The sequence below is a fragment of the Ctenopharyngodon idella genome, chromosome 4 (assembly GCF_019924925.1).
Source record: "Ctenopharyngodon idella isolate HZGC_01 chromosome 4, HZGC01, whole genome shotgun sequence".
In the NCBI taxonomy this organism is placed as follows: Eukaryota; Metazoa; Chordata; class Actinopteri; order Cypriniformes; family Xenocyprididae; genus Ctenopharyngodon; species Ctenopharyngodon idella.
Genome location: NC_067223.1, coordinates 1,660,079 through 1,682,127, shown reverse-complemented (window position 1 = coordinate 1,682,127; position 22,049 = coordinate 1,660,079). Strand labels below are relative to the sequence as shown.

At 35.8% G+C, this 22,049-nt stretch overlaps 2 protein-coding genes across 2 annotated transcripts in view; one reads left to right on the top strand and one right to left on the bottom strand.

The window, feature by feature from the left end:
• kin (Kin17 DNA and RNA binding protein) overlaps positions 1-5,552 on the top strand; it is a 5,899-nt gene extending 347 nt beyond the window's left edge. Inside the window, exons 2-11 of the mRNA XM_051890761.1 lie at positions 619-713; positions 795-838; positions 946-1,068; positions 1,488-1,672; positions 1,748-1,842; positions 1,943-2,060; positions 4,057-4,176; positions 4,267-4,366; positions 4,513-4,613; positions 5,137-5,552. Coding sequence (XP_051746721.1) covers positions 619-713; positions 795-838; positions 946-1,068; positions 1,488-1,672; positions 1,748-1,842; positions 1,943-2,060; positions 4,057-4,176; positions 4,267-4,366; positions 4,513-4,613; positions 5,137-5,199 — 1,044 coding nt within the window. The 3' untranslated portion in view covers positions 5,200-5,552. The remainder of the gene's footprint in view (positions 1-618; positions 714-794; positions 839-945; positions 1,069-1,487; positions 1,673-1,747; positions 1,843-1,942; positions 2,061-4,056; positions 4,177-4,266; positions 4,367-4,512; positions 4,614-5,136) is intronic.
• itih2 (inter-alpha-trypsin inhibitor heavy chain 2) lies at positions 5,432-22,049 on the bottom strand. The gene is given in 21 exon segments (XM_051890760.1): positions 5,432-5,810; positions 7,412-7,523; positions 7,620-7,764; positions 7,766-7,793; positions 9,048-9,246; positions 9,334-9,447; positions 10,804-10,938; positions 11,080-11,258; positions 13,487-13,626; positions 13,714-13,899; positions 14,813-14,994; positions 15,085-15,210; positions 16,359-16,527; positions 16,954-17,070; positions 17,225-17,461; positions 17,602-17,764; positions 19,356-19,460; positions 19,535-19,707; positions 20,951-20,989; positions 21,679-21,720; positions 21,831-22,049. Coding segments are annotated over 21 exon segments (2,829 nt in total). The 5' UTR covers positions 21,921-22,049; the 3' UTR covers positions 5,432-5,662.

Genomic DNA, 22,049 nt, shown 5'->3' with positions numbered 1-22,049 from the left:
GTGATTAAAAATTGTGGTGCTTAGTCTGTATTGATTTTCTATATTTTGTTTAGTTTCCTGCTGGCTTAAAGCACAGATAGTGGTTGTGTCTGAAAAGCTGTGAGCTCCCTACCTAGACAGCACTTTTGGGCGTCGCTGGCTGTCTCAGCCTAGTGAGCTCTCTACCTAGACATAATTTTTGGTTAAATTGGCTGTGTCTCAACGTAGTTAACTACCAAAACAGCATTATTGAATATCATATAGGCTGTCAAAAACTTTCTAGACAGCAGGTTTGATTATCATAGGTTGTGTCTAACCTGCTAAATGAATAAATGTAAACGTTAAACCTAGTAAGCTACCAACTAAACAGCATTTTTGGACACCAAAAGCTGTCTTAAAACCAAGTGAGCTGCCTTGACAGCATGTTTGGGCATTATAGGCTATGACTGTGTTGGACATTATTGGCTGTGTCTCAACCTAATGACAGCATTTTAGGGCAGCATATGGGCACTCTAGTCATTATTTTAAGTATTATAGGTTGTGTTTCAAAACTTAGTGTACCATCTACCTGGGCAGCATTTTAGGCATGTTCAAAAGTTCATTCGGCAGCTCAACTAACATGATCTCTCTTGACTGCAGAACGGGTTTAAATGTCACTGCATGTCCGAGTCTCATCAGAGACAGCTCCTGTTAGCTTCAGAGAACCCTAACCAGTTCATGAACTACTTTTCAGAGTAAGTCAACACACTATTTTTCCATATCCATCCATCCAGCTATCACTGAAATCAAATTTAATTGAAAATCTAAATTTATAGGGAGTTCAAAAGTGATTTCTTAGAGCTGCTCCGAAGACGATTTGGTAAGCCATTGCTGTTTTCATTTATTAGATTGCAAATTCTTTACATTTGTTTATTTTGTGCTTGTTCTATTGTTGAATGCTGAGATGGTCTGTGTTGATTTTTGCAGGAACCAAGAGAGTTCACAATAACATTGTGTATAATGAGTACATCAGTCATCGGGAACACGTTCACATGAACTCTACGCAGTGGGAGACTCTCACCGACTTCACCAAATGGCTTGGGAGAGAAGGCAAGCATTATATGCATTGTACAGAATAAACATCCTCATATATGCCCTACATGCATTACTGTTCAGATGTTTGATTCTATAAAATTATTTAATTTTTTAAAAAAAAGAAATTAGTACTTTTATTCAGCAATGTCACTTTAAATTGATCAAAAGTGACAGTAAAGAAGACTTTTACATTGTTACACAAAAATGAAATATATGCTGTTATTTTAAGAATCCAGAAAAATATTGTCATGGTTTCCACAAAAATATTAAGCAGCACATTGATGATAATAGTAAGAAATGATTCATTACTGTTTAACTGTATTTTTAATGCAGCCTCGGTGAGCATTGGAGACTTCTTTCAAATGCATAAAAAAATCTTACGACCCCAAACTTGAATGGCAGTGTTTGGTGTCTCATTCAGATTCTGTGTCCAGGTTTTTGCAAAGTGGATGAGACTCCCAAAGGCTGGTACATCCAGTACATTGATCGTGATCCAGAGACAATCCGCAGGCAGGAGGAGCTGGAGAAGAAGAAGAAACAGGATATGGACGACGAAGAACGCAGCGCCAAGTTCATCGAAGAACAAGTTCGCCGTGGTCGGGAGGGCAAGGAGCCTGAGGTGTGTTTGTGTACTGAAAAAAAAAGTTTTCTTTTCGTTTTCTTGCTCAGATTTTCAAAGTCCATGCATCTACAGGAGGAACCAGTGTTTACCGAACTAAAGCGAAAGAATGAAGATGAGAAAATAGCTTTTAACTTGGACGTTGCTTTGGCGGGACCCTCCAAAACAAGGTATCATTAGTCTAAAATGTGTTGAAAAAGCTCTATAGCTGTAGTTTGGGTTAAGTAATCTAACAGGATGCGATAATAACCATGTCTTTTACTTCTATAGCAACACTTTGGGTCCTAGTGCCCTCAAAGCTGCAGCCTCTGTGAAAAGGAAAGAGTCTGCCCACAGCGGAGACTCTAGGGATAAGAAAAAGAAATCTGCTCTGGATGAGATAATAGAGGCATGTTTTCTTCTTTAATATTTTTCTTTTTATCTACTTTTTTTCCTTTATCACACTGAGGACGTATTAAGCCGCCTTCCCACTATCTCCGAATTTCAATTTACACACAGTTGTCGCATTTTGCATGTATCTTTAAACTGGTCATGACTCGTGAAGCAGCAGTTACCCTTTGCTTATTCACCATGTTAAAGGATTAGTTCACTTTCAAATAAAAATTTCCTGATAATTTACTCACCCCCATGTCATCCAAGATGTCCATGTCCTTCTTTCTTCAGTCGAAAAGGAATAAGGTTTTTGATGAAAACATTCTAGGATTATTCTCCTTACAGTGGACTTCAATTGGCCCCAAACGGTTGAAGGTCAAAATTACAGCTTCAAAAGGCTTTTAACGATACCAGACGAGGAATACGGGTCTTATCTAGCGAAACGATCGGCCATTTTCTAAAAAAAAAAAATATATATATATATATATATATATATATATATATATATGCTTTATAAACACAAATGATTGCCTTGCAAGTGCTTCCGCCAGACTGCCTTCCGTATTCTTCAGAAAGCTTACGCTGTATGTCCTACACCTTCCCTATTTAACTTGCGGAAAAACGGAACTGGCGCTGCGTTCGTTCCGTAAGTTGAAGTTGAAGGCCAATTGAAGTCCGCTATAAGGAGAATAATCCTGGAATGTTTTCATCAAAAACCTTAATTTCTTTTCGACTGAAGAAAGAAAGACGTGGACATCTTGGATGACATGGGGGTGAGTAAATTATCAGGAAATTTTTATTTGAAAGTGAACTAATCCTTTAAAATGATTAAATAATGAATGTGTTAATATATCCACACAAAACAAATGATCGCGTATACAATTAAAAGAAAAACATAGTAGGCTTTCAAGGGCTAGTCAGTGTAAATAATTGTGTAAAAATTCTAAAATAATTATTTCGGACATAATTATTCATGACCGCCCATTTTACAGAAAACAAGTTTTAGTGCACAAATATTGGCAATTCTCACATTGTGCTAATAGTTTTGCTGGGTGGTGGCAAACGGTTCAAGTTTTAATTATATATTAAATATTTTAACGCAACCAAAGCTTAAATTAGATCAGAAAATTCCACATATGATTAGTGTCGGAAGTAGGGCTGACACAATATCAGATTTTCACTACAATATCATTGTGGCTGAAAAAATTAATGATAATATTATTGTGAGATCTATAGAAATTGTGAAAAGAACCAATAAAATGCCGCAATACAGCAACCCACTATGTTGGAGTGTTAAACAGATGGTTACTGGTGCTGGATTTTTTTACAATATTATCGTATGTTCGGTAGTAACAGAATATCAATATTTTATTCTTTGAATATTGTGGTTATTGTCAATACCGATATACTGCAATACCCTTAGTCGGAACTCCATGCAGGTCCTGTACTGTTCACATCGTACGAATTCATACAAAATCGCCACCTTATAAAATAGTTAAGTTTTCCCTTGAGAATAAGTTGGTAGTAAAGGAGCAGGAGTGCTGACTAGGAGTGTCGCAATATATCGGTTATGACCATGAAAATATAAAATTTTTAAAAAGTAAGCATAAAGGTTCTCCCCTAACCCTACCCCTAAAAATAAACCACCACTGGGGTGTAAGTAGATCATATGAAAACACACAAATGAGTACAAATTCATACGAATTAGCCACCAGTTCACCAAAACGTCAAATAGATGAATTGCCATGAGATTGTGTTGGTACTACTACTACTACTCACCATTGGAAATGAATGACTTCTGGTTTGTAAGAAATGGTGAAAAGCAGCTTTAGAGAGATATTTCTGTTACTACACTAATCTCTAATAGACTTTAATTTAACACAAAAGAAAATGTACCTGTGAGGATGGGCATCATTCATGATCATGAAACATAACCAGATCAAATTTCGTTAATGAAACCATATTGATTGAATGCATGCAATTTTGTTACATTTCCCTTGTGTGTCTTCCAGATGGAGCAACAGAAGAAGAAATCTGTAAGATCAGATCACTGGATTCAAGCAAACATTGTAGTGAAAGTCATAACGAAGAGATTAGGAGAGAAGTATTACAAGAAGAAAGCTGTCATTCGGGTAAGTGAAGCGCTCTTGTTACTGGACTCCACACAGAGTGAATTATATGTTTCTTACAGTAATACTGTGTGTACGTGTGTGATTTCACAGGAGGTGCAGAATAAATACACAGCTTTGGTGAGGATGATCGACTCTGGAGACAAACTCAAACTGGACCAGAGTCATTTGGAGACAGTCATTCCAGCTCCTGGTACTGCGTTACTGTTGTTAAACATGCTACTTTTTTCGCTTAAAGATATATTTGCCCAAAAGATTATTTACTCACCCTCATGTTTTTCCAACTAAAAAAAAAAAAATTTGAAGAGACTCTCGATCTAATCTCTCTTTCTGTCTCAGGTAAGCGAGTTATGATCCTGAATGGTCAATATAAAGACACAGAGGCCATCCTGGAAGGCATAGATGAACACAAATTCTCTGCAACACTCATGTTAGACTCGGTAAGTTCGCTCAGAAAATTGTCAAAAATTGTTTTATAGTGTTCCAAAACACTATAAACATGCTGGCTCTAATTCATTGATAAATAAAGAATCCTGAACAAGATGAATCATGGTATCCATAAAAATATTAAGCAGCACAACTGTCTTCATCATTAATTTAAAAAAAAAAAAAAAAAAGTGTTTCTTGAACACCAAATCAGCATATTAGAATGATTTTTGAAGAATCATGTGACACTTAAGACTGTAATGATGCTGAAAATTCAGCTTTGCATCACAGGAATAAATTACATTTTAAAATACATTCAAATAGAAAACAGCTAATTTTACATTGTAATAATATTTCAGAATTTTTATTGTATTTTTAATCAAATAAATGCAGCCTTGGTGAGTATAAGACAATTCTGTCAAAACTTTTGATCAGTAGTGTATCTCTGTTAACCCTTAATCTGACTCAACCTCTATATTTTGAAACAGTATTCAAGGATTGAGCGCCACTCATCTAAATCATGTTCTTTGTCTTTAGGGTCGGATGAAAGGAAAGACAGTGGAGGGAATTGCATACGAGGACTTCTCTAAACTGGCCTGATGTTCATCTTCTCTCCAGGGCAACTCTACTGTGTCAGAGTGCATAATAAAGACTCTTAAATTACCTCATTTACATACTGGAACAAATCGACCAATGGTTTTTATTGTTTTGTTTTTTTTTCATTGTTTTGTCATTGAAAATGGTTGCATATAATTAAAATATTTAATTATTCAAACTTTTAAGTGATTCAATTAAATGTTTCACTGCAAACAGTCAAGTCAGAAGTGGGAAATACATTAACAGGAAGTTTAATTGGCTTAATAATTAAGTACAGTTCAATTGGTTGATGTACAGCACTATTTCCCCAAGTTTTGTATATATTTTCTTGTAGTATTAAAAACCTTTTTTCTAAATGGCTACTTTCTGTTTTTTGGTGGTTCTTATGGCTTATATAAAATAACAGATTTCTACCCATCAGCCTCTTTTTCTCTCTTAGCAACTAGCATAAGGCAGCCTCGTGCTCTTAGAGAGCGCTCAGGAAGCTGTCCAGCTGAGGGAGGATATAGTTGGTGTAACTGCCATCAACAAAGCCTTTCCCATTGTTATGGACAAACCAGCAGTAGACATCTGAGCCTTGTTTCTTGTCACGTCTGTAGTCCTTCTGCCAGCCCCTGATTGATGCACACATATTACAAAACTTTAAAATATATTTGCTAGGTATTTTATAACATGTAATTGCGAGTTATAAAGTTAGAATTGCAGTGGTACATAAGTTGGATGAGGTGGATCTCAAGTCTATCAAGAGAATTTTTTAATCATTTTTTAAAAAGATTAAATTATTTTCTTTACAGGTTTTGTTAATGAAAGTAGCTATGCTTCCATCCAAACTTGCAAATTTAATTTAAGCACAAAATTGGAAAATCACATAAAACATTTACGAATAAAGCAGTGTTTCCATCCTATGTGTTCAAGACATTCTCACAGTAATATTCAGGTAGGAAACATACAGAAATTGAATAATCAAATGTAAAATAACACTGCACAATCTTCACTGTATACATTATATATATATTAATTCTTATTAAAGCTACAACAGTTATTCAGTCAAGAGCAGTGAATGATTTTACTCTTTATCTTTTGTTCTTTGATTAACATTAATGACAGACAGCAGCAGGTTTATTAGGCTGCTGTCACTTTAAGACCCGACTTAAATGTCTTTACGGTCATTTAAAGGGTTAGTTCACCCAAAAATGAAAATTCTGTCTTTAATTTCTCACCCTCATCTCGTTCCACACCCGCAAGACCTTCGTTCATCTTTGGAGCACAAATTAAGATATTTTTGACAAAATCTGATGGCTCAGTGTGGCCTCCATTGACAGCAAGATAATTAACACTTTCAAATGCCCAGAAAGGTACAAAAGACATATTTAACACAGTTCATGTGAATACAGTGGTTCAACCTTAATGTTATGAAGCGACAAGAATGCTTTTTTTGTGGCAAAAAACAATATAATGACTTTATTCAACAATATCTAGTGATGGGTGATTTCAAAACACTGCTTCATGAAGCTTTGAAGCTTTACGAATCTTTTGTTTCGAATCAGTGGTTCGGAACGTGTATCAAATTGCCAAAGTCACGTGATTTCAGTAAACAAGTCTTCGTTACATCATAAGTGTTTCGAAACGGTTTCAAAATTTCAATGGTTCACATGACTTTGGCAGTTTGATACGCGCTCCGAACCACTGATTTGAAACAAAAGATTTGTAAAGCTTCAAAGCTTCATGAAGCAGTGTTTTGAAATCGCCCATTATTAGATATTGTTGAAGAAAGTCGTTATTTTGTTTCATAACATTAAGGTTGAACCACTGTAGTCACATGAACTTTTAAATATGTAGCTTTCTGGGTATTTGAAAGTGTTAATTATCTTGCTGGCCTCACTGAGCCATCGGATTTTAACAAAAATATCTTAATTTGTGTTCCGAAGATAAACGAAGGTCTTACAGGTGTGGAACGACATGAAGGTGAGTAATTAATGACAGAATTTTCATTTTTGGGTGAACTAACCCTTTAACACATTTTAACTAATTTAAAACTGTGCTTACGTGGATACACACCAATAACGGCATTATGACAATTTTGTGTTTTTGTCCATTCAAGTGCGAAAGAGAACTCAAATTGGTACTGGCACACTGTTGGTGCTGTTGGCATGTGTTTTGGAAAGATATTTGTGATATTTGTATGTGATGGTGTGTGTGATTGTATATGATATACCTGGTAACAGCCAGTTTGTTGCCTTTCACTTCCATTATGGCCTCTTTCTTCTTTGGGTCTGCTCCTTCATGCACACCGTATACCTTCACCTCTGGTTCCTGTGCAAACTGACCTGTTACGAGACGCAAGAAACATTTGTGAAACATAGACCCAAACTCCTGTTGGTGTGTTTTAGTAGTTGTGTACATTTAAATGTTGAGTGACTCACCAATGAGACCATGAACCTTTGCAGAGTATTTGTTGTCGTTGGACATGTAAATGCCCAGGAAGTCAACCTGCACAGGATGCTTCTTCCACACCCGATGCAAAAGCACCATCACTGAAATCCTCCCATCAATCATCACAGTAACCTTGTTGCTCCTTCACTATGGCGACCTTCATCCTGATAAGCAAGCGTTAGGCATATATAACCAAATGCTTCATCTTATATTTAAAGAGAATTGTATCAAATAAAACATGACATATAACTTCCTAAATAAATGCCTCTGGTCTTATTATGAATGTTATTATAAAGGGGAAAAAAAGTTGTTTTTTGTTTTAATCATTTTTAATAAAAAAATAAATAAAATTCCTGCTTACATAACCAAGACTGCATAGACAAGAATAATATTAGCTAATCATATCACATGATCTACTTAAATAGATACAATCAAGTCCTGCCCTACATGAATATTCAATTTTATTTGGAAATCTATCTGAATATTAAAGTTAAATACGTTGCTCTTATCGTCTTTAAAAAAAAAATTATGGACATATATAATTATATAATCAAAAGATATAATATCTATATATTATCAGACAAAATACCAAGCCAAAAATGCCCCTATATGAGTTTTTGTCTCATATTTATACCATGATATAGTTAAGCAATATCACAAACAATATCATGTTTTTGTCCCGAATAACACTAGTCTAAATGTGATTTGGATTTTATATAACATTCAATACATAATAAGTTAATATGTTGTTATATTTTAGAAACAATATTGTCTGCTTTTGCTCAGTTTTGCCAACAAAAATATTACCTATAAAGCCACAGCAGAACAATTGTGAGTCTCCGAGCAACACAGCGGTGTTTCTTTTCTGAATGAATCCGTGTTTTGAGTGAATCAATCAGGTGAACCAATGATTCAATGGCCCATTCCATCCATTCCTGAATGAATCAGCCGTTTGAACGAATGAATTAATTTTAAAGGAATAATTCCTCCAAAAATGAAAATTCTGTCATCATTACTTACCCTCATGGCCACTGAAGCCTCAAAGTTTATGTGTAAGAAATTCTACGTTGAATCAAATAAAATATTTTTTTTTTCTAAAGCTACTTTTTATAATGTCTATTTGATGCTTTTCTCATTTAACACAATAATGACTTTAAATGATCTTTTGGGGGGAATTTCTCAGATGTGTGATTAATTTAATTAGATTAATTAATTGCCACATTGTATAATTAATCGCTTAACAGCAATATAGATATAGATACTGTGCCAGATGCTTTTATCCAAATTAACTTACATTGCATTCAAGTAAAAAAAAAAAAAAAGAAAAAAGAAGAATGTATTGTACAAGAGTAGCTTACAGTCACTGGTTCTCATACAGTATTTGTGATGTTTGTTGGAGTAAGTTTGGATTGTGATACCTGTTAAGCATCAGTTCAGCTGTGACTCCCCAAGAGAAGGAGTGATTGTTCCTGCCTTCCATCAGGTCGATTCTGTTGGTTCCTATTATAACCTGCACACCGTCTGTTTTAGAGTATATGGAGATGGTGCCGAAATATGTGTTTATTTTATTGTTCTTCATCTTCTTAGACCCGACCAACTGACCGTTGATTGTGACTCCTGGAATGGAAAAAAGCAGATATGGAATATGAAATAAATAAAGGGCCTCTGTTTTTTCATGTAATGGAAGACGTCTGTAGAAGTTACCTGTTCCAGGATCTGAAACCAGGTTGAGGATGTGTCCAGGTTTGGAGTCAATGTTGAAGCAGATGTCTATCTTGCTTCTGGGTAAGTGAATGATGAAGTGTGGGTCATTTTCCACTGCAGTAAAATCAAAAGGATGAGAGAGATCACAGCAAAAACTTAAGGCAAGAAACCCCATGTGAACAGATATCACCATGCTTTCCCAGTTGATTCATTATATTAATTTTTTTTTTTAAACTAAAATACTAAAATACTTTATGTGCGCCAAAAAAACAAAATTTTATTCCACAATATCTAGTGATGGGCGATTTCAAAACACCGCTTCATGAAGCTTCGAAGCTTTGCAAATCTTTTGTTTCGAATCAGTGCTTCGAAGCTTCATGAAGCAGTGTTTTGAAATCGCCCATTACTAGATATTGGTGAATAAAGTCGCTATTTTGTTATATTTGCACAAAAAGTATTCTAGTCACTTTATAATATTAAGGTTGAACCACTGTAGTCACATGAACTGTTTTAAATATGTTTTTAGTAGCTTTCTGTGCATTGAAAAAGGGAGTGTTATTGCTAGCGATGCAGGCCTCACTGAGCCATCAGATTTTATAAAAAAAAATACCTTTATTTGTGTGCCGAAGATGAATGAAGGTCTTACAGGTGTGGAACGACATGAGGGCGAGTAATTAATGACATAATTTTCATTTTTGGGTGAACTAACCCTTTCTTTCCACTAGTCTGAAACAATAGTTACGTAAAGCCAAATAGCCCAAAATTGACCAGTGGATGAAAAAACAATGTTTTTGCCTGTAGTATCTTGCTTAAGTAACAAGAAACCAATTCTCATTGCGTTCACACTGATTGTGGAATCTCTTTGTGCTTCGCTTCAGTTGTCAAACTTTTTTGTGAAACCCTGCTGACTTATGAAGAAATGTTGTTTTGAGCATTCACATTTGAATCAAAATGCATGTGAACCATTTTAAGGCTAAAGGCCAGATTTACTAACAGCCTGTGCCGGCACAAAAAACTACTTTCAGGATTTACTAAAGACACACAGGGAAGAAAAAATTAGAGATGAAAAAGCGTAGGCACAGCTATTTTTGCGGCTGACCTTACTGCATTTGCAAGTGTAAGAGTTTCCCTTTCAGATGCAAAATAAATAAATCATGCAACATAATTTACTAAGGTTTGCGGTGGAATTTGTGCCATTATTTAACGCTGAAAAAAGCATGTCTTAACCCATTTTGTGCTTGACATGGCTGCAATAGTTGCGCTTCTCTTGGTAGATTGCATTGGTCATTATGGAAATGATCCAGCTGTGTCTGTGTTCTTTAATGTGCGCATTGTCAGTAGATCCCAAGCCGAACTTTCCAGTCCCATCTGCGCTTTTATGGGATTGCGGTCTCACGCTAATTTGCCCAGATGAGTAAATCTGGCCCCAAGTTTGAAAACACAGTAAATATCATTTGACTGCTGCATTACCAAGAGTGACTTGTTGAGGAATGATACTTTCTTGTGTTCCGGCAACTTCTACGGGAGCAAGTGTAGGTATAACCCACGGAGGATTCTGATAGACTAACTGTCGCACTGGAAGTGATCCAGATGAAGGATCACTGGCTGAGAAAATAAAAGAAAAAAAAGAGAGAAATAACCCCTATAATAATATATAGAACAAAAAAACATTTTCCATACTCTATTCAGTAATGACTTTTGCAATATGGATATTATATTTCAAGACAAACCATTTGGATTTGGTACCTGAGCAGCAGCCGTGTTTGGAGTCTTTGGGCGAGTCTGCGATCAGTCGTTCTAGCCTCCCCTGGTCTTGACCCTCCACCAGCATGGCAGTGAGAGGGGTCACAAACTGATGCTCCAGAGCCAGGGCCACGATCCGCCGAGTAATCTTACGCTTCTTGCTCGCAGTAGAAGCTAGAGAGCTACATGAAAGGAATTCCACAGAGGAAACGATGAGTACGATGGACTATTTTCACAGAGTTATGACGCATTTGACATCTTTCGCTCTTCTGACCAATGTAATCAATCTCTTGATTTTTTTTTCTTTTGGAAAGTCATAAAAACGCTACAGTAAATTTTTTTTGTGTTCAAATGGGAACACCCTGATGCTCCTAAGCTTTATAATGGCAGTGAATGGAAAACACCTGTTTGAAACTCAAGAAAGTGCGTCCATCTATCATGAACATACTCCACACGGCTCCGGGGGGGTTAATAAAGGCCTTCTGAAGTGAAGCAATGCGTTTGTGTAAGAAAAATATCCATATTTAACAAGTTATAAAGTAAAATATCTAGCTTCCACCAGACCGCTTTCCGTATTCAACTTAGGAAGAAAGTGTAACGACTCTAACAGTTCAAAATGCTTACGCTACATCCTACGTCTTTGTATTCAACTTACGAAACAAGCGCGTTACACTTTTTTCGTAAGTTGAATACGGTAGGTGGTCTGGCGGAAGATAGTTATTTTACTTTATAACATGTTAAATATGGATATTTTTCTTACACAAATGCATCGCTTCGCTTCAAAAAGCCTTTATTAACCCCCCGGAGCCGTGTGGAGTACGTTTATGATGGATGGACGCACTTTCTTGAGGTTTCTTCAGGTGGTTTCCATGCACTGCCATTATAAAGCTTAGGAGCATCAGGGTGATTATTAATATAACTCCGATTGAATTTGTCTGAAAGAAGAAAGTCATATACACCTAGGATGGCTTGAGGGTGAGTAAACCATGGGGTAGTTTTAATTTTATAGTGAACTAATCCTTTAATGGGAATCACAAGAGAGAAATATCTATTTAGCATGTTAAATATTTGGTATATGTTGCACTTTGGGTGTGCTGTTTTTTTAGTTTGTATTACTTTTGAACCACTGTATAATTCAAAGCGAGACTTAGCATTAGCACAACTGTTACATTTAGGAAAAAAAAAAAAAAAAATCCAGAATAATTCATATTAAATGGTTTGAAGTGTGAAAAAAAGGAAATCCTATCTGAATCACAACAGGTTAACTGCCCCATAAATTGGTTTGGTTTGGTTTTGACATATTTACCGTTGAAAAAAGTTGGACAGGACATGGCACAGGACTTGACCTTTTTTTAATAAAAAAGCCACTCGCCTTTAGTTTACATCACAGCCTAGAAAAACATGTCCCGCCTACTTGTATTTTGACGTTCATTCCTTCCACTTTTGGGAAATAATCTTCTACTTTAAGACTTTCATTTTAGTGTTTACTATAGTACCAGGCCCTATTTACCAACATCTGCTTTTCGGCAAATCAGGCAGGACCAGGCGAACGCAATTAATATTCATGAGCATTGAGGGACAGTTACAAAATATTTTTACTCTGTTACTAGATTTTCAAGGGTAACACTTTAGTATAGGGAACACATATAAACTATTAACTATGACTTTTTCCTCAATAAACTCCTAATTTACTGCTTATTAACAGTTAATAAGGTAGTTGTTAAGTTTAGGTATTGGGTAGGATTAAGAATGTAGAATAAGGTCATGCATAATAAGGCATTAATATGTGCTTAAGTACTAATAAATAGCTAATATTCTAGTAATATGCATGCTAATAAGCAACCAGTTAAAAGACCCTAAACTAAAGTGTTACCTTTTCAAGTATCTGTACATTTTATTTTTGGAAACTTTTACTTCACTACATTCCTTTTTACTCCATTACATTTAAAAAAAACCATCGTTCCTCAATATTTTAAACTAAAGAAATCAACACTCTGCGATAAAATAGTAATGTACGATTAATGTTCTTTTCATTGAACCGGTTCGCATGTCGCACTGAAGGATTCATTTGCGATTTGGACCGATCCAATTGCAGCTGTTCTCGAGTCAACAAATCAAATTCAATTGTCTTCATGTCTGACTCAAAATGAGCCAAAAACTGGGAGATCCTCCAAGCTTGAGTGATGGCATGAAAAGTAAGTTACTAATACATAATTTTAGTATTGATTATCGTAAATGAAAATAATTATACTTATCATTTGTTCCAATTTCCTGTTTTGATCCATGAGAGACACATTAAATGCGTCTTTATCTAAAATGAATCTACCAAAAATTATTTTTATAAGCAATTTTACATACAGATGGTCTCAAGGCTCCAAGGAAGTCAACACAGGGTTGTTGTTTCTCTCACCGTTCGGCCAATAGCTGATTGACAGTAATGTAGGCCCACATCTGCCGAGCAAAGCCGGAGAAGGAATGTTGATGTGTGCTGAGCGCAGAGTCCAACTCCAGAATATCCGCCTCTGTCTGAATGTTCAGGTCCATGTTAGCCTAGAGAAGAAAAACCATCATTACTAAAGAAGGCATGAAAACCGAATTTTAAAATCTCAACTGAGAAAAACATGATGTGTGGCTCACAGCAGAAGCGGTGGTGAAGCTTTGCAGAGTGGTGAGGTCTGACGGTTCAAGTTTTCCAGCCACTATCAGCTCAGAACCACTAAAGAACTTGTCAAAACGATTCTGAGTGACGTTATTCACAGTGTTGTCAGGAAAATGAACGGTGATCGTCCTCAGGAGAGGAGAGGAGACCTGACTGTAGAACGCCTGGAGAGAGAGAGAGAGAAGAAGAAAAAAAATGAGTGAGAAAAAAAACTTTTTTAAAGCTCAAAAGACTTAACGGAGTTATATTTCATTCAAATCAGCTTTGTCTCAGATGCTTCTTATAAGGTTCCAGAGAAATAACAATAGACTCAAATGAGACAACTGTTAACATATTACTCTTACTCAAAATCAGACTTTTTATTACAGGGCTTTTCAAACTGAGGTTTATGGAAATTTTTACAAAATAAAATGTTAAAATGTGAATTAAATATGTTTTTTGCAATATATTTGATATTATTAATGTCATGTGATTAATCATTTTCAATCAATATAATTATTTTATTATATTGACTGACCTAGTTTGTAATAGTAAGAAATAAAAAAAAATTAGCATATATTATATATAACCTATCATGTTGTTATAATATAATGATACATTATTTTTCTATCAGTATAAATGTGTCTTTATACATTAAATATAAATTAATATAAATATAAGTGAAAATGTTGGCACAATAATAGACAATCTGAATATATTTGATGTTTAACATATAGTTACACAGAGCAGGAATTTCAACCAATGAAAAGGTCCTGTCGCAGTTAGAAAAAAAAACATTCAAATGGATGTGATGGGCCCTTTCCCAAATGGCACACTTCATATGCACTTGTGGTCAGTAGGGTGTTCCATTTGTCATTTTAGGTTTCAGAAGGGTACTCACGAGTGTGCCCCCTTTGCAACCGATATGCGCCTTCGATGCATTTTTGCCGAAAAAGCGAATGGCGCAGCAGCCTTCTACCCAACAGTCAAAGCGGCATTACCTTATGAAAGTATGGACTCGGAGGAAGATAGCAAGCGCTTAGGGTTCCATTTGGGACAGAGCCATGAGATATATCATTACACTGTGTCAAACTGAACCTTTAACTGCTCCGCAGCATCATGATTGGCATAAATTCTCTGGGCGACGCCCCTGTTGTCCATGGCAATTCGCTCCAGGAAGTCGAAGTCAACGTCAAAGCCAATACCAAGAGAGAACAGGGAAAAATCATCCCTCATTACACGTTTCACGTTTTTCTGAATAGCGCTCAGCTTTATTTCTCCTAAACAAGACATGAAGAGAGAAACATTAGATCACATGAGGACTACAGGAAACTCCAGTTAATAAGGGTGGACATGTTAATTGGTCTTACCCACTGTTGGGTCTCCATCTGATACCAGGATGATCATAGAGACAGAACGAGGGTCGATCAGTCCCTGACTGGACGCTCTCACCAGCATCTGCACTGCTCTCAGTAAGGCTTCATTGATGTTGGTGCCTGGGGTCAAATGTTACACGGATCAATAACTAATGTTTAAAAAAATGTTTTAATGTAATAACTCCAAAAAACGTCATGTGTTGCAACTGTCCATTACATTTGCAGTTGCAACCGTTGCCTTATATTCTTGGGGAGTAGCACCACATGACATTTCACACTCTGAACAGACCTTGCTCAGTGCTATTTTAGTATCATTACTTTTTTTATTTAAGTTTAATGTTTATTTTATTTAAATTATTGTAAATGTTTTTTAATAGTTTTAGTTTAAAGGGTTAGTTCACCCAAAAATGAAATTTCTGTCATAAAGTATTCACCCTCATGTCGTTCCAAACCCATAAGCCCTTTGTTAATCTTCGGAACACAAATTAAGATATTTTTGATTAAATCCGAGGATTTCTGAACCACACATACAGTAGACAGCAACATCATTGTACCTTTTGAGGTCCAGAAAGGCATTAAAGACATTAAATAGTCCATGTGACTACAGTGGTTCAAACTTAATGTTATGAAACGACGAGAATACTTTTTGTGTGCAAAAACAAAACAAAAATAACGTCTTTATTCAACAATTTCTTCTCTCCCCTGTCAGACTCCTACGCAGTTGACGTAGTGAACGCAGTACAACGCTTCCGTGTTCTACGTCAGAACGCTGGCTCATTATTGGTCGGCTCCTGCGTCACATGCATACATCGTGCTGCTCACATGTACAGCGTTGGCCAATACAGAGCCGGCATTCTGACGTAGAACACGAAAGCTCTGCACTGCATTCACTACTTTTGTTTTTTGTTTACAAAAAGTATTCTGGTCGCTTAAGGTTGAACCACTGTAGTCACATGGACTATTTTAATGATGTCTTTACTACCTTTCTGGACCTCAAAAGGTACAATGACATTGCTGCCTATGTGTGATTCAGAAACCCTCGGATTTCATCAAAAAGTCTTAATTTGTGTTCCGAAGATGAACGAAAGTCTTACGGCTTTGGGATGACATGAGGGTGAGTACTTAATGACAGAAATTTCATTTTTGGGTGAACTAACCCTTTAAGATAAACAAATAAGGTCAAACTATCTCATATTTTAGAAGACAAAAGTTTTTCAAATTATAAGCAGTGAAGCAGAACAGAAACTCCAACGGAAAGTCTCTCTCACCTCCATTGGGCTTGATGCTTTGGATGTACTTCTTAGCTTCGTCCACCTGGATGGAGGAAGCTTGGACCAGATCTTCACTCCAGCAACGGACATTGTGATTGAAATCTATGATGCTGAAGTAGTCGTCCATTGACAGATCGTCCAGAATAGCCTTCATCGCCTCCACTGTCTACAAACAAAAATGGCCGTTAGGTATCTCTCGCTCATTAAGAATAATGTAGCATACAACTCTAAACAAATTTTTTAGGTACTTAAAAAAAAAAAAATATCTCAATCAATAAATAAAAAGCTCTGATTAATAGTGCACTAAAATAATGAAAATGAGTTTTAAAGCCAATAGTGTCTAATTTAATTTCATGATCACTTTAAATAGGCACCCTACAATTTACTTGATGACCACATGGTGGCAACATGGGAGTTTCAATACAAATAAAAATGCAGTTCTCCACTACTTCCACAAGAAGGCGCATCCATACTGAGAATTTTTCAGTAATGGATCATCACACACCATATTTAACAAAAAACATTTACTGATAATATATTACATGATATATCTCCTGATATCTGCAGGTTACTCTGGTAAACACATCCATACCTGTTTCATCTTCAGCCCCCACATGCTTCCACTCACATCAATGACAAAAATTATGTTTTTGGAAAGAGGTGTGAGATCAGATGGAGCGAAGAAGTGAACAAAATGACCATCAGACACCTGAGAGATAGAAAATAGAGTGCATCAGCAACGGCACCTAATGAAGTAAAGCATACTGCTTTTCATTCATGTTCATTCATTCATTCATTCCTTTATTTAACCATGTCAAAAGCTCATGTAGATGTTAGCTGTAAAAGTGAATGTAGATCCATACCTGAAGTTCTCCAGCATTGCTCTCTCTCTCCACATCATATTTCACAGTGAACACGCCATCCACTGCGCTTTCTGTGCAGTTTTCACACTTTCGCTGCTGCTGCAGAGTTGGTTTGAACACGACGTGGGCTTTTTCTTTCGTGTGGGTGATTTTAGTCATACCTGAAAATTGCTTTCCCAATGTGTTAGGGGCCGTGACAAACTTGATACCTTTGGGCTCAAATATATACACGTCAACCTGAGGACATACAAACATCCACAAAACACATCACATCACACTGGTCAGTTCATGACACAACTTCTATATATGCATGCATGCATGCTTGTGTTTGTGTGTGTGTGTGTGTGTGTGTGTGTGTGTGTGTGTGTGTGACTGACCTGCAGCAGTGGAACCAGGCGTCCAGGTTGGATGTGTAAAGTCAGCTGGTATTCGCCCAGTTTCCTCTGCGTCATTTCCTGATAGTGTAGCTCAAACTCCACTTTGCTGCCTGGAGGAACATGCACCTCTGTCCTAAAGGTCTCCATTGCTTGAGAGTTAGTCCTGAGAGACAAAAAGATATACATATTGACATAGTGTATATAATTATATGTCAATTGCTGCATCTGAAATCGCATACTATATGTACTACATTTGTATTAAAACTGCGACCGTTAAATAAGTACATTCTACTCTATAGTACGAATGTGTGTAGTATGAATGAAATACTGACGTACTACATCTGCCATGTTGTCAGTGTTATGTGACCTACGATGTCAGTTGCATGGCTTCACTGCGATTCAAAAAACCTCTCCTGTGGCCTCATGGGATAGTAATATGTCCATTGGATGCACACTTCAGAATCTCGCCGGAAGTAGTAGGTCATTCGGGTACTTTTCGCCTACTGTTTTATGAATACTACAAACCCGATTCCGACAAAGAAGACCTAAGACAGTTGAGCAGCTAGAAGCCTGTATTAGACAAGAATGGGACAACATTCCTATTCCTAAACTTGAGCAACTTGTCTCCTCAGTCCCCAGACGTTTGCAGACTGTTATAAAAGAAGAGGGGATGCCACACAGTGGTAAACATGGCCTTGTCCCAACTTTTTTGAGATGTGTTGATGCCATGAAATTTAAAATCAACTTATTTTTCCCTTAAAATGATACATTTTCTCAGTTTAAACATTTGATATGTCATCTATGTTGTATTCTGAATAAAATATTGAAATTTGAAACTTCCACATCATTGCATTCCTTTTTTATTCACAATTTGTACAGTGTTCCAACTTTTTTGGAATCGGGTTTGTATAAATTCAGACATACTACTCACTTTTTTCGCATACTATATAGTATTGAAGCAGGCATATTTGGGCGCAGGTGATTTATAAATTAGAAAATATAGACTATTTAAGAATATGTAATATACAAATCCAAATATATAGTTATAAATAGATTATATACAGTATATTCAATTCTATAATTAAAGAATATATAAGTATGTAAATCTAAATATAATTATAGATTTGAAGATATTTTCTAATAACTACTGGATATATACATTCAAATGAAAATATATGGTTATATATTTAAATATATAGTCTGTTTATTAATATAGAATATACGTATACATACACTGTAAAATATATTTTATTAAACTAAACTTATTTACAGTGTTTATGGTTAAATTATTTGTCCAATGTATTTGAATTAAGAAAATTTAAAATGTTTAAAAATTAAGTTAAAAAAAAAAAGTAAAAATACAACACCACCCCCATATATATATATATATATATGAAGACTTCAGATGCAAAAGCCTCTAAGTGCCATCTGAAATTTTCTTCTAAAATCAGCATTTTTATCAAGCTCGTATATATAGAGGTTCAGTTATTTCACTTTAATGGCAATAAAATGGCAATTAAAGGTCCTTTTCATTGCCATTAAAGTGAAATAACTGAACATAAACATACAAGCTTGATAAAAATGCTCATTTTAGAAGAAAATTTCAGATGGCACTTAGAGGCTTTTGCATCTGAAGTCTTCATATATATATATATATATATATATATATATATATATGTGCACATTTTAATATGTAGCCAATACAGTAAAAACTTCAGTATTGCAGTATGAATGGACTGATGGAAAAGCTGTACCTGACGATGCCGGCTGCTTTCCCACGAGCTCTTGCTTGACTGTAAAGGTTTCGTGCCACTGTCTTCTCCATCACTGAGCCGACGAATGTAACCCCATTGACATTCCTGAAAAGCAGTCACCTGTCATCCAAGAAATTCATGTGATTTTATGTGTATGTGTCTCTGTGTAATGCTCTCACATGGTGAAGTTGTTAATGAAGGCCCGTTTGGGGATCTGCACATTGAAGCTGATGCTCTGGGCTTTTGGGCCTGAGTTGACCACAGAGCTCTTGACCGTGGTGTGAGCGAACCGCGACGTGATTCTGCTCTCCACCTTATAGCTCTTAACTGTGATGTCACTGCCCTGAATTACCTGCATACAAACACAAACAGAGCGCAATACATAAAACAAACTATTAACTTTAAATAAAAGAAACTGTCTGGCAACCATTTGAGTACCTTAGAAACATCTTAGTTTGTCTTGACGAAATTTCCTTTTCTATTTTGAAATGTTATTTTTGTGACATTTTAGGCTTGTGTAAAAGTAGTGAATTGCCTACCATAGACTATTAGATAGATGGAACTGGATTAAATATTTTGACTGATCCAATCCAAATCTGACTTCTGACCTGTAATGCTGCCTGAATCATAATCATGCACTGTTCGTTGTTGTCCAGAGGAGAACTGGCCCCCCGACTGAGTCTGTTTTTTTTTTTTTTTTTTTTATCTCCATTTTTGTCACCTGATGGACCTCTGGCTTGCTTAGTTGGGGACACTTGATATTCAACAATGTTTTTGATCTGCCTGTATTTACACCATTGTATGTGAACTGAATTGAACTGAACTGGACGATGACATCACTGTTTTCTCCAGAGCTGCTGTATAGATAAATGAACTAAAATAATAACTAATTATTTTTACAACAGAAATGAATCAATACTGAACTTACTTAAGCTGAGCAATGACACTATTTTCTTCTAGAGCTGCTGTGCAGCCAAATTATTTTCACTGTAAAGCTGCTTTGACACAATCTGCATTGTAAAAAGCGCTATATACGGTAAATAAAGTTGACTTGACTATCAAAACTTGCAAAATTGTAACTTTTGGCATTATATTTATTCATTTAAAAGGCCCGTTCACACCAAGGACGCTAACTATAATAATAACGCTAAATGTATATAGTTCTAAAAATCGCTCTAAATATAAAAAAAAGCAGAGTCCACACCACAACTATAACGATAACGTCACCGAAACAATATCATTGGAGTCGCTTTCAGAATGATTTTTTCCAGGTAATGAATGATAAAAACATTGACAGCCAATTAGAATCCATCCTGCTTAAAAGAGCGAACATTTAAAGCAGCAGATGACAAAACTACAGTGCACGCTCAGAATAAACAGAACGTTTTCGTCCGCTGGTGTGAAAAGATATAGATAGACAGACAGACAGACAGACAAAAAAGTATATATAGGAACTTAGAAACTAAAACTAATCTGGAGAAAAAATATCTCTAGCTGAAGTAGAACAGAAGCAGAGGGGAAGTCAATAACCGTAGTGTCTTTGAACAAATCGATTAGTAGATAAGGTTAAAGTGGAACAACAAGAGCATGATTACCTCAAAATTCTCTTCTTCTCCACTGGTCAAAACGTTTCTCTACACACAAAAAGGAGAGAAAAATGGGTGCATGTTGTATAAATGTATTAAAAACAAACAAAAACAATTTACCATATTTAAATTATGATACATTGATAAAACTGTAAAGTTAACTCCTATGTTACCAGGTTAAAAACCTTGACCCGTTTACTGTCTGTTTTGCTTCACATGAAAGATTGTTACATTTCCAGGAACTTTCCAAAATAGACTATAAAAAATAGGATCTGAATATTTTCCCCCAACAAATGGTCAATGAACAGAAGAGATTACAATAAAATAAAAAAAGAATGTTAATTGTCAGCCTCAGTGGGTTAATTTTTAAAACTTTTTATATAACTTTTGCCATTTTTGCAACCATGTTACTGGCATTTGGGGCATGTGCAAATGTAAATATTTATATAATTTAATTAATTTTAATTACATTTTTACATCAAAACAGTTGCATGACATCTGACACTACCACATGGACTGGTGGACTTACACCTGACTCTTTGATCAATGGTAATCAATGAAGGCCTCAATGACACTGTCATTACATTAAAACATCTCAAAAACTGCTTTAACATCTTGAAAACAAGTACATAAATTATTATCATAAAGATATTCTGCAGTGTATTAGAGTATTTTTTGTTCAGAATCCTCCTTTTAACATTTTCAATTTCATATTGAAGCTGAATATGAAAACTTACCCTGTATCTCCCAGACTTGTGGTACTGATCCAAAGGACCTGACTAACAAAATAACACACAATATAGCTTTCAATTTAAATACACATTCAATCAACTGACAAAAATACTCATACATATAAATTTGCCTCTTTTTCTCATGCTTTCTGTCTTACCATTTCACTTTCCCACTCCCCATCGATGATAAACTCGAAAGCCCAGCTCTGAGAAAAGAGCAGGATGCACAGAAGAACTGGAGTCTTCATGGAACCAGAGAAATGTCCTCTTAACACGCAACAAAACGGCCAGCACAACACATACACACACACACACTGACTGAGGCTCAATAATCAGCCTCTGCAGACTCTGAGACCTCTGAGCCTCGTCAATATTTG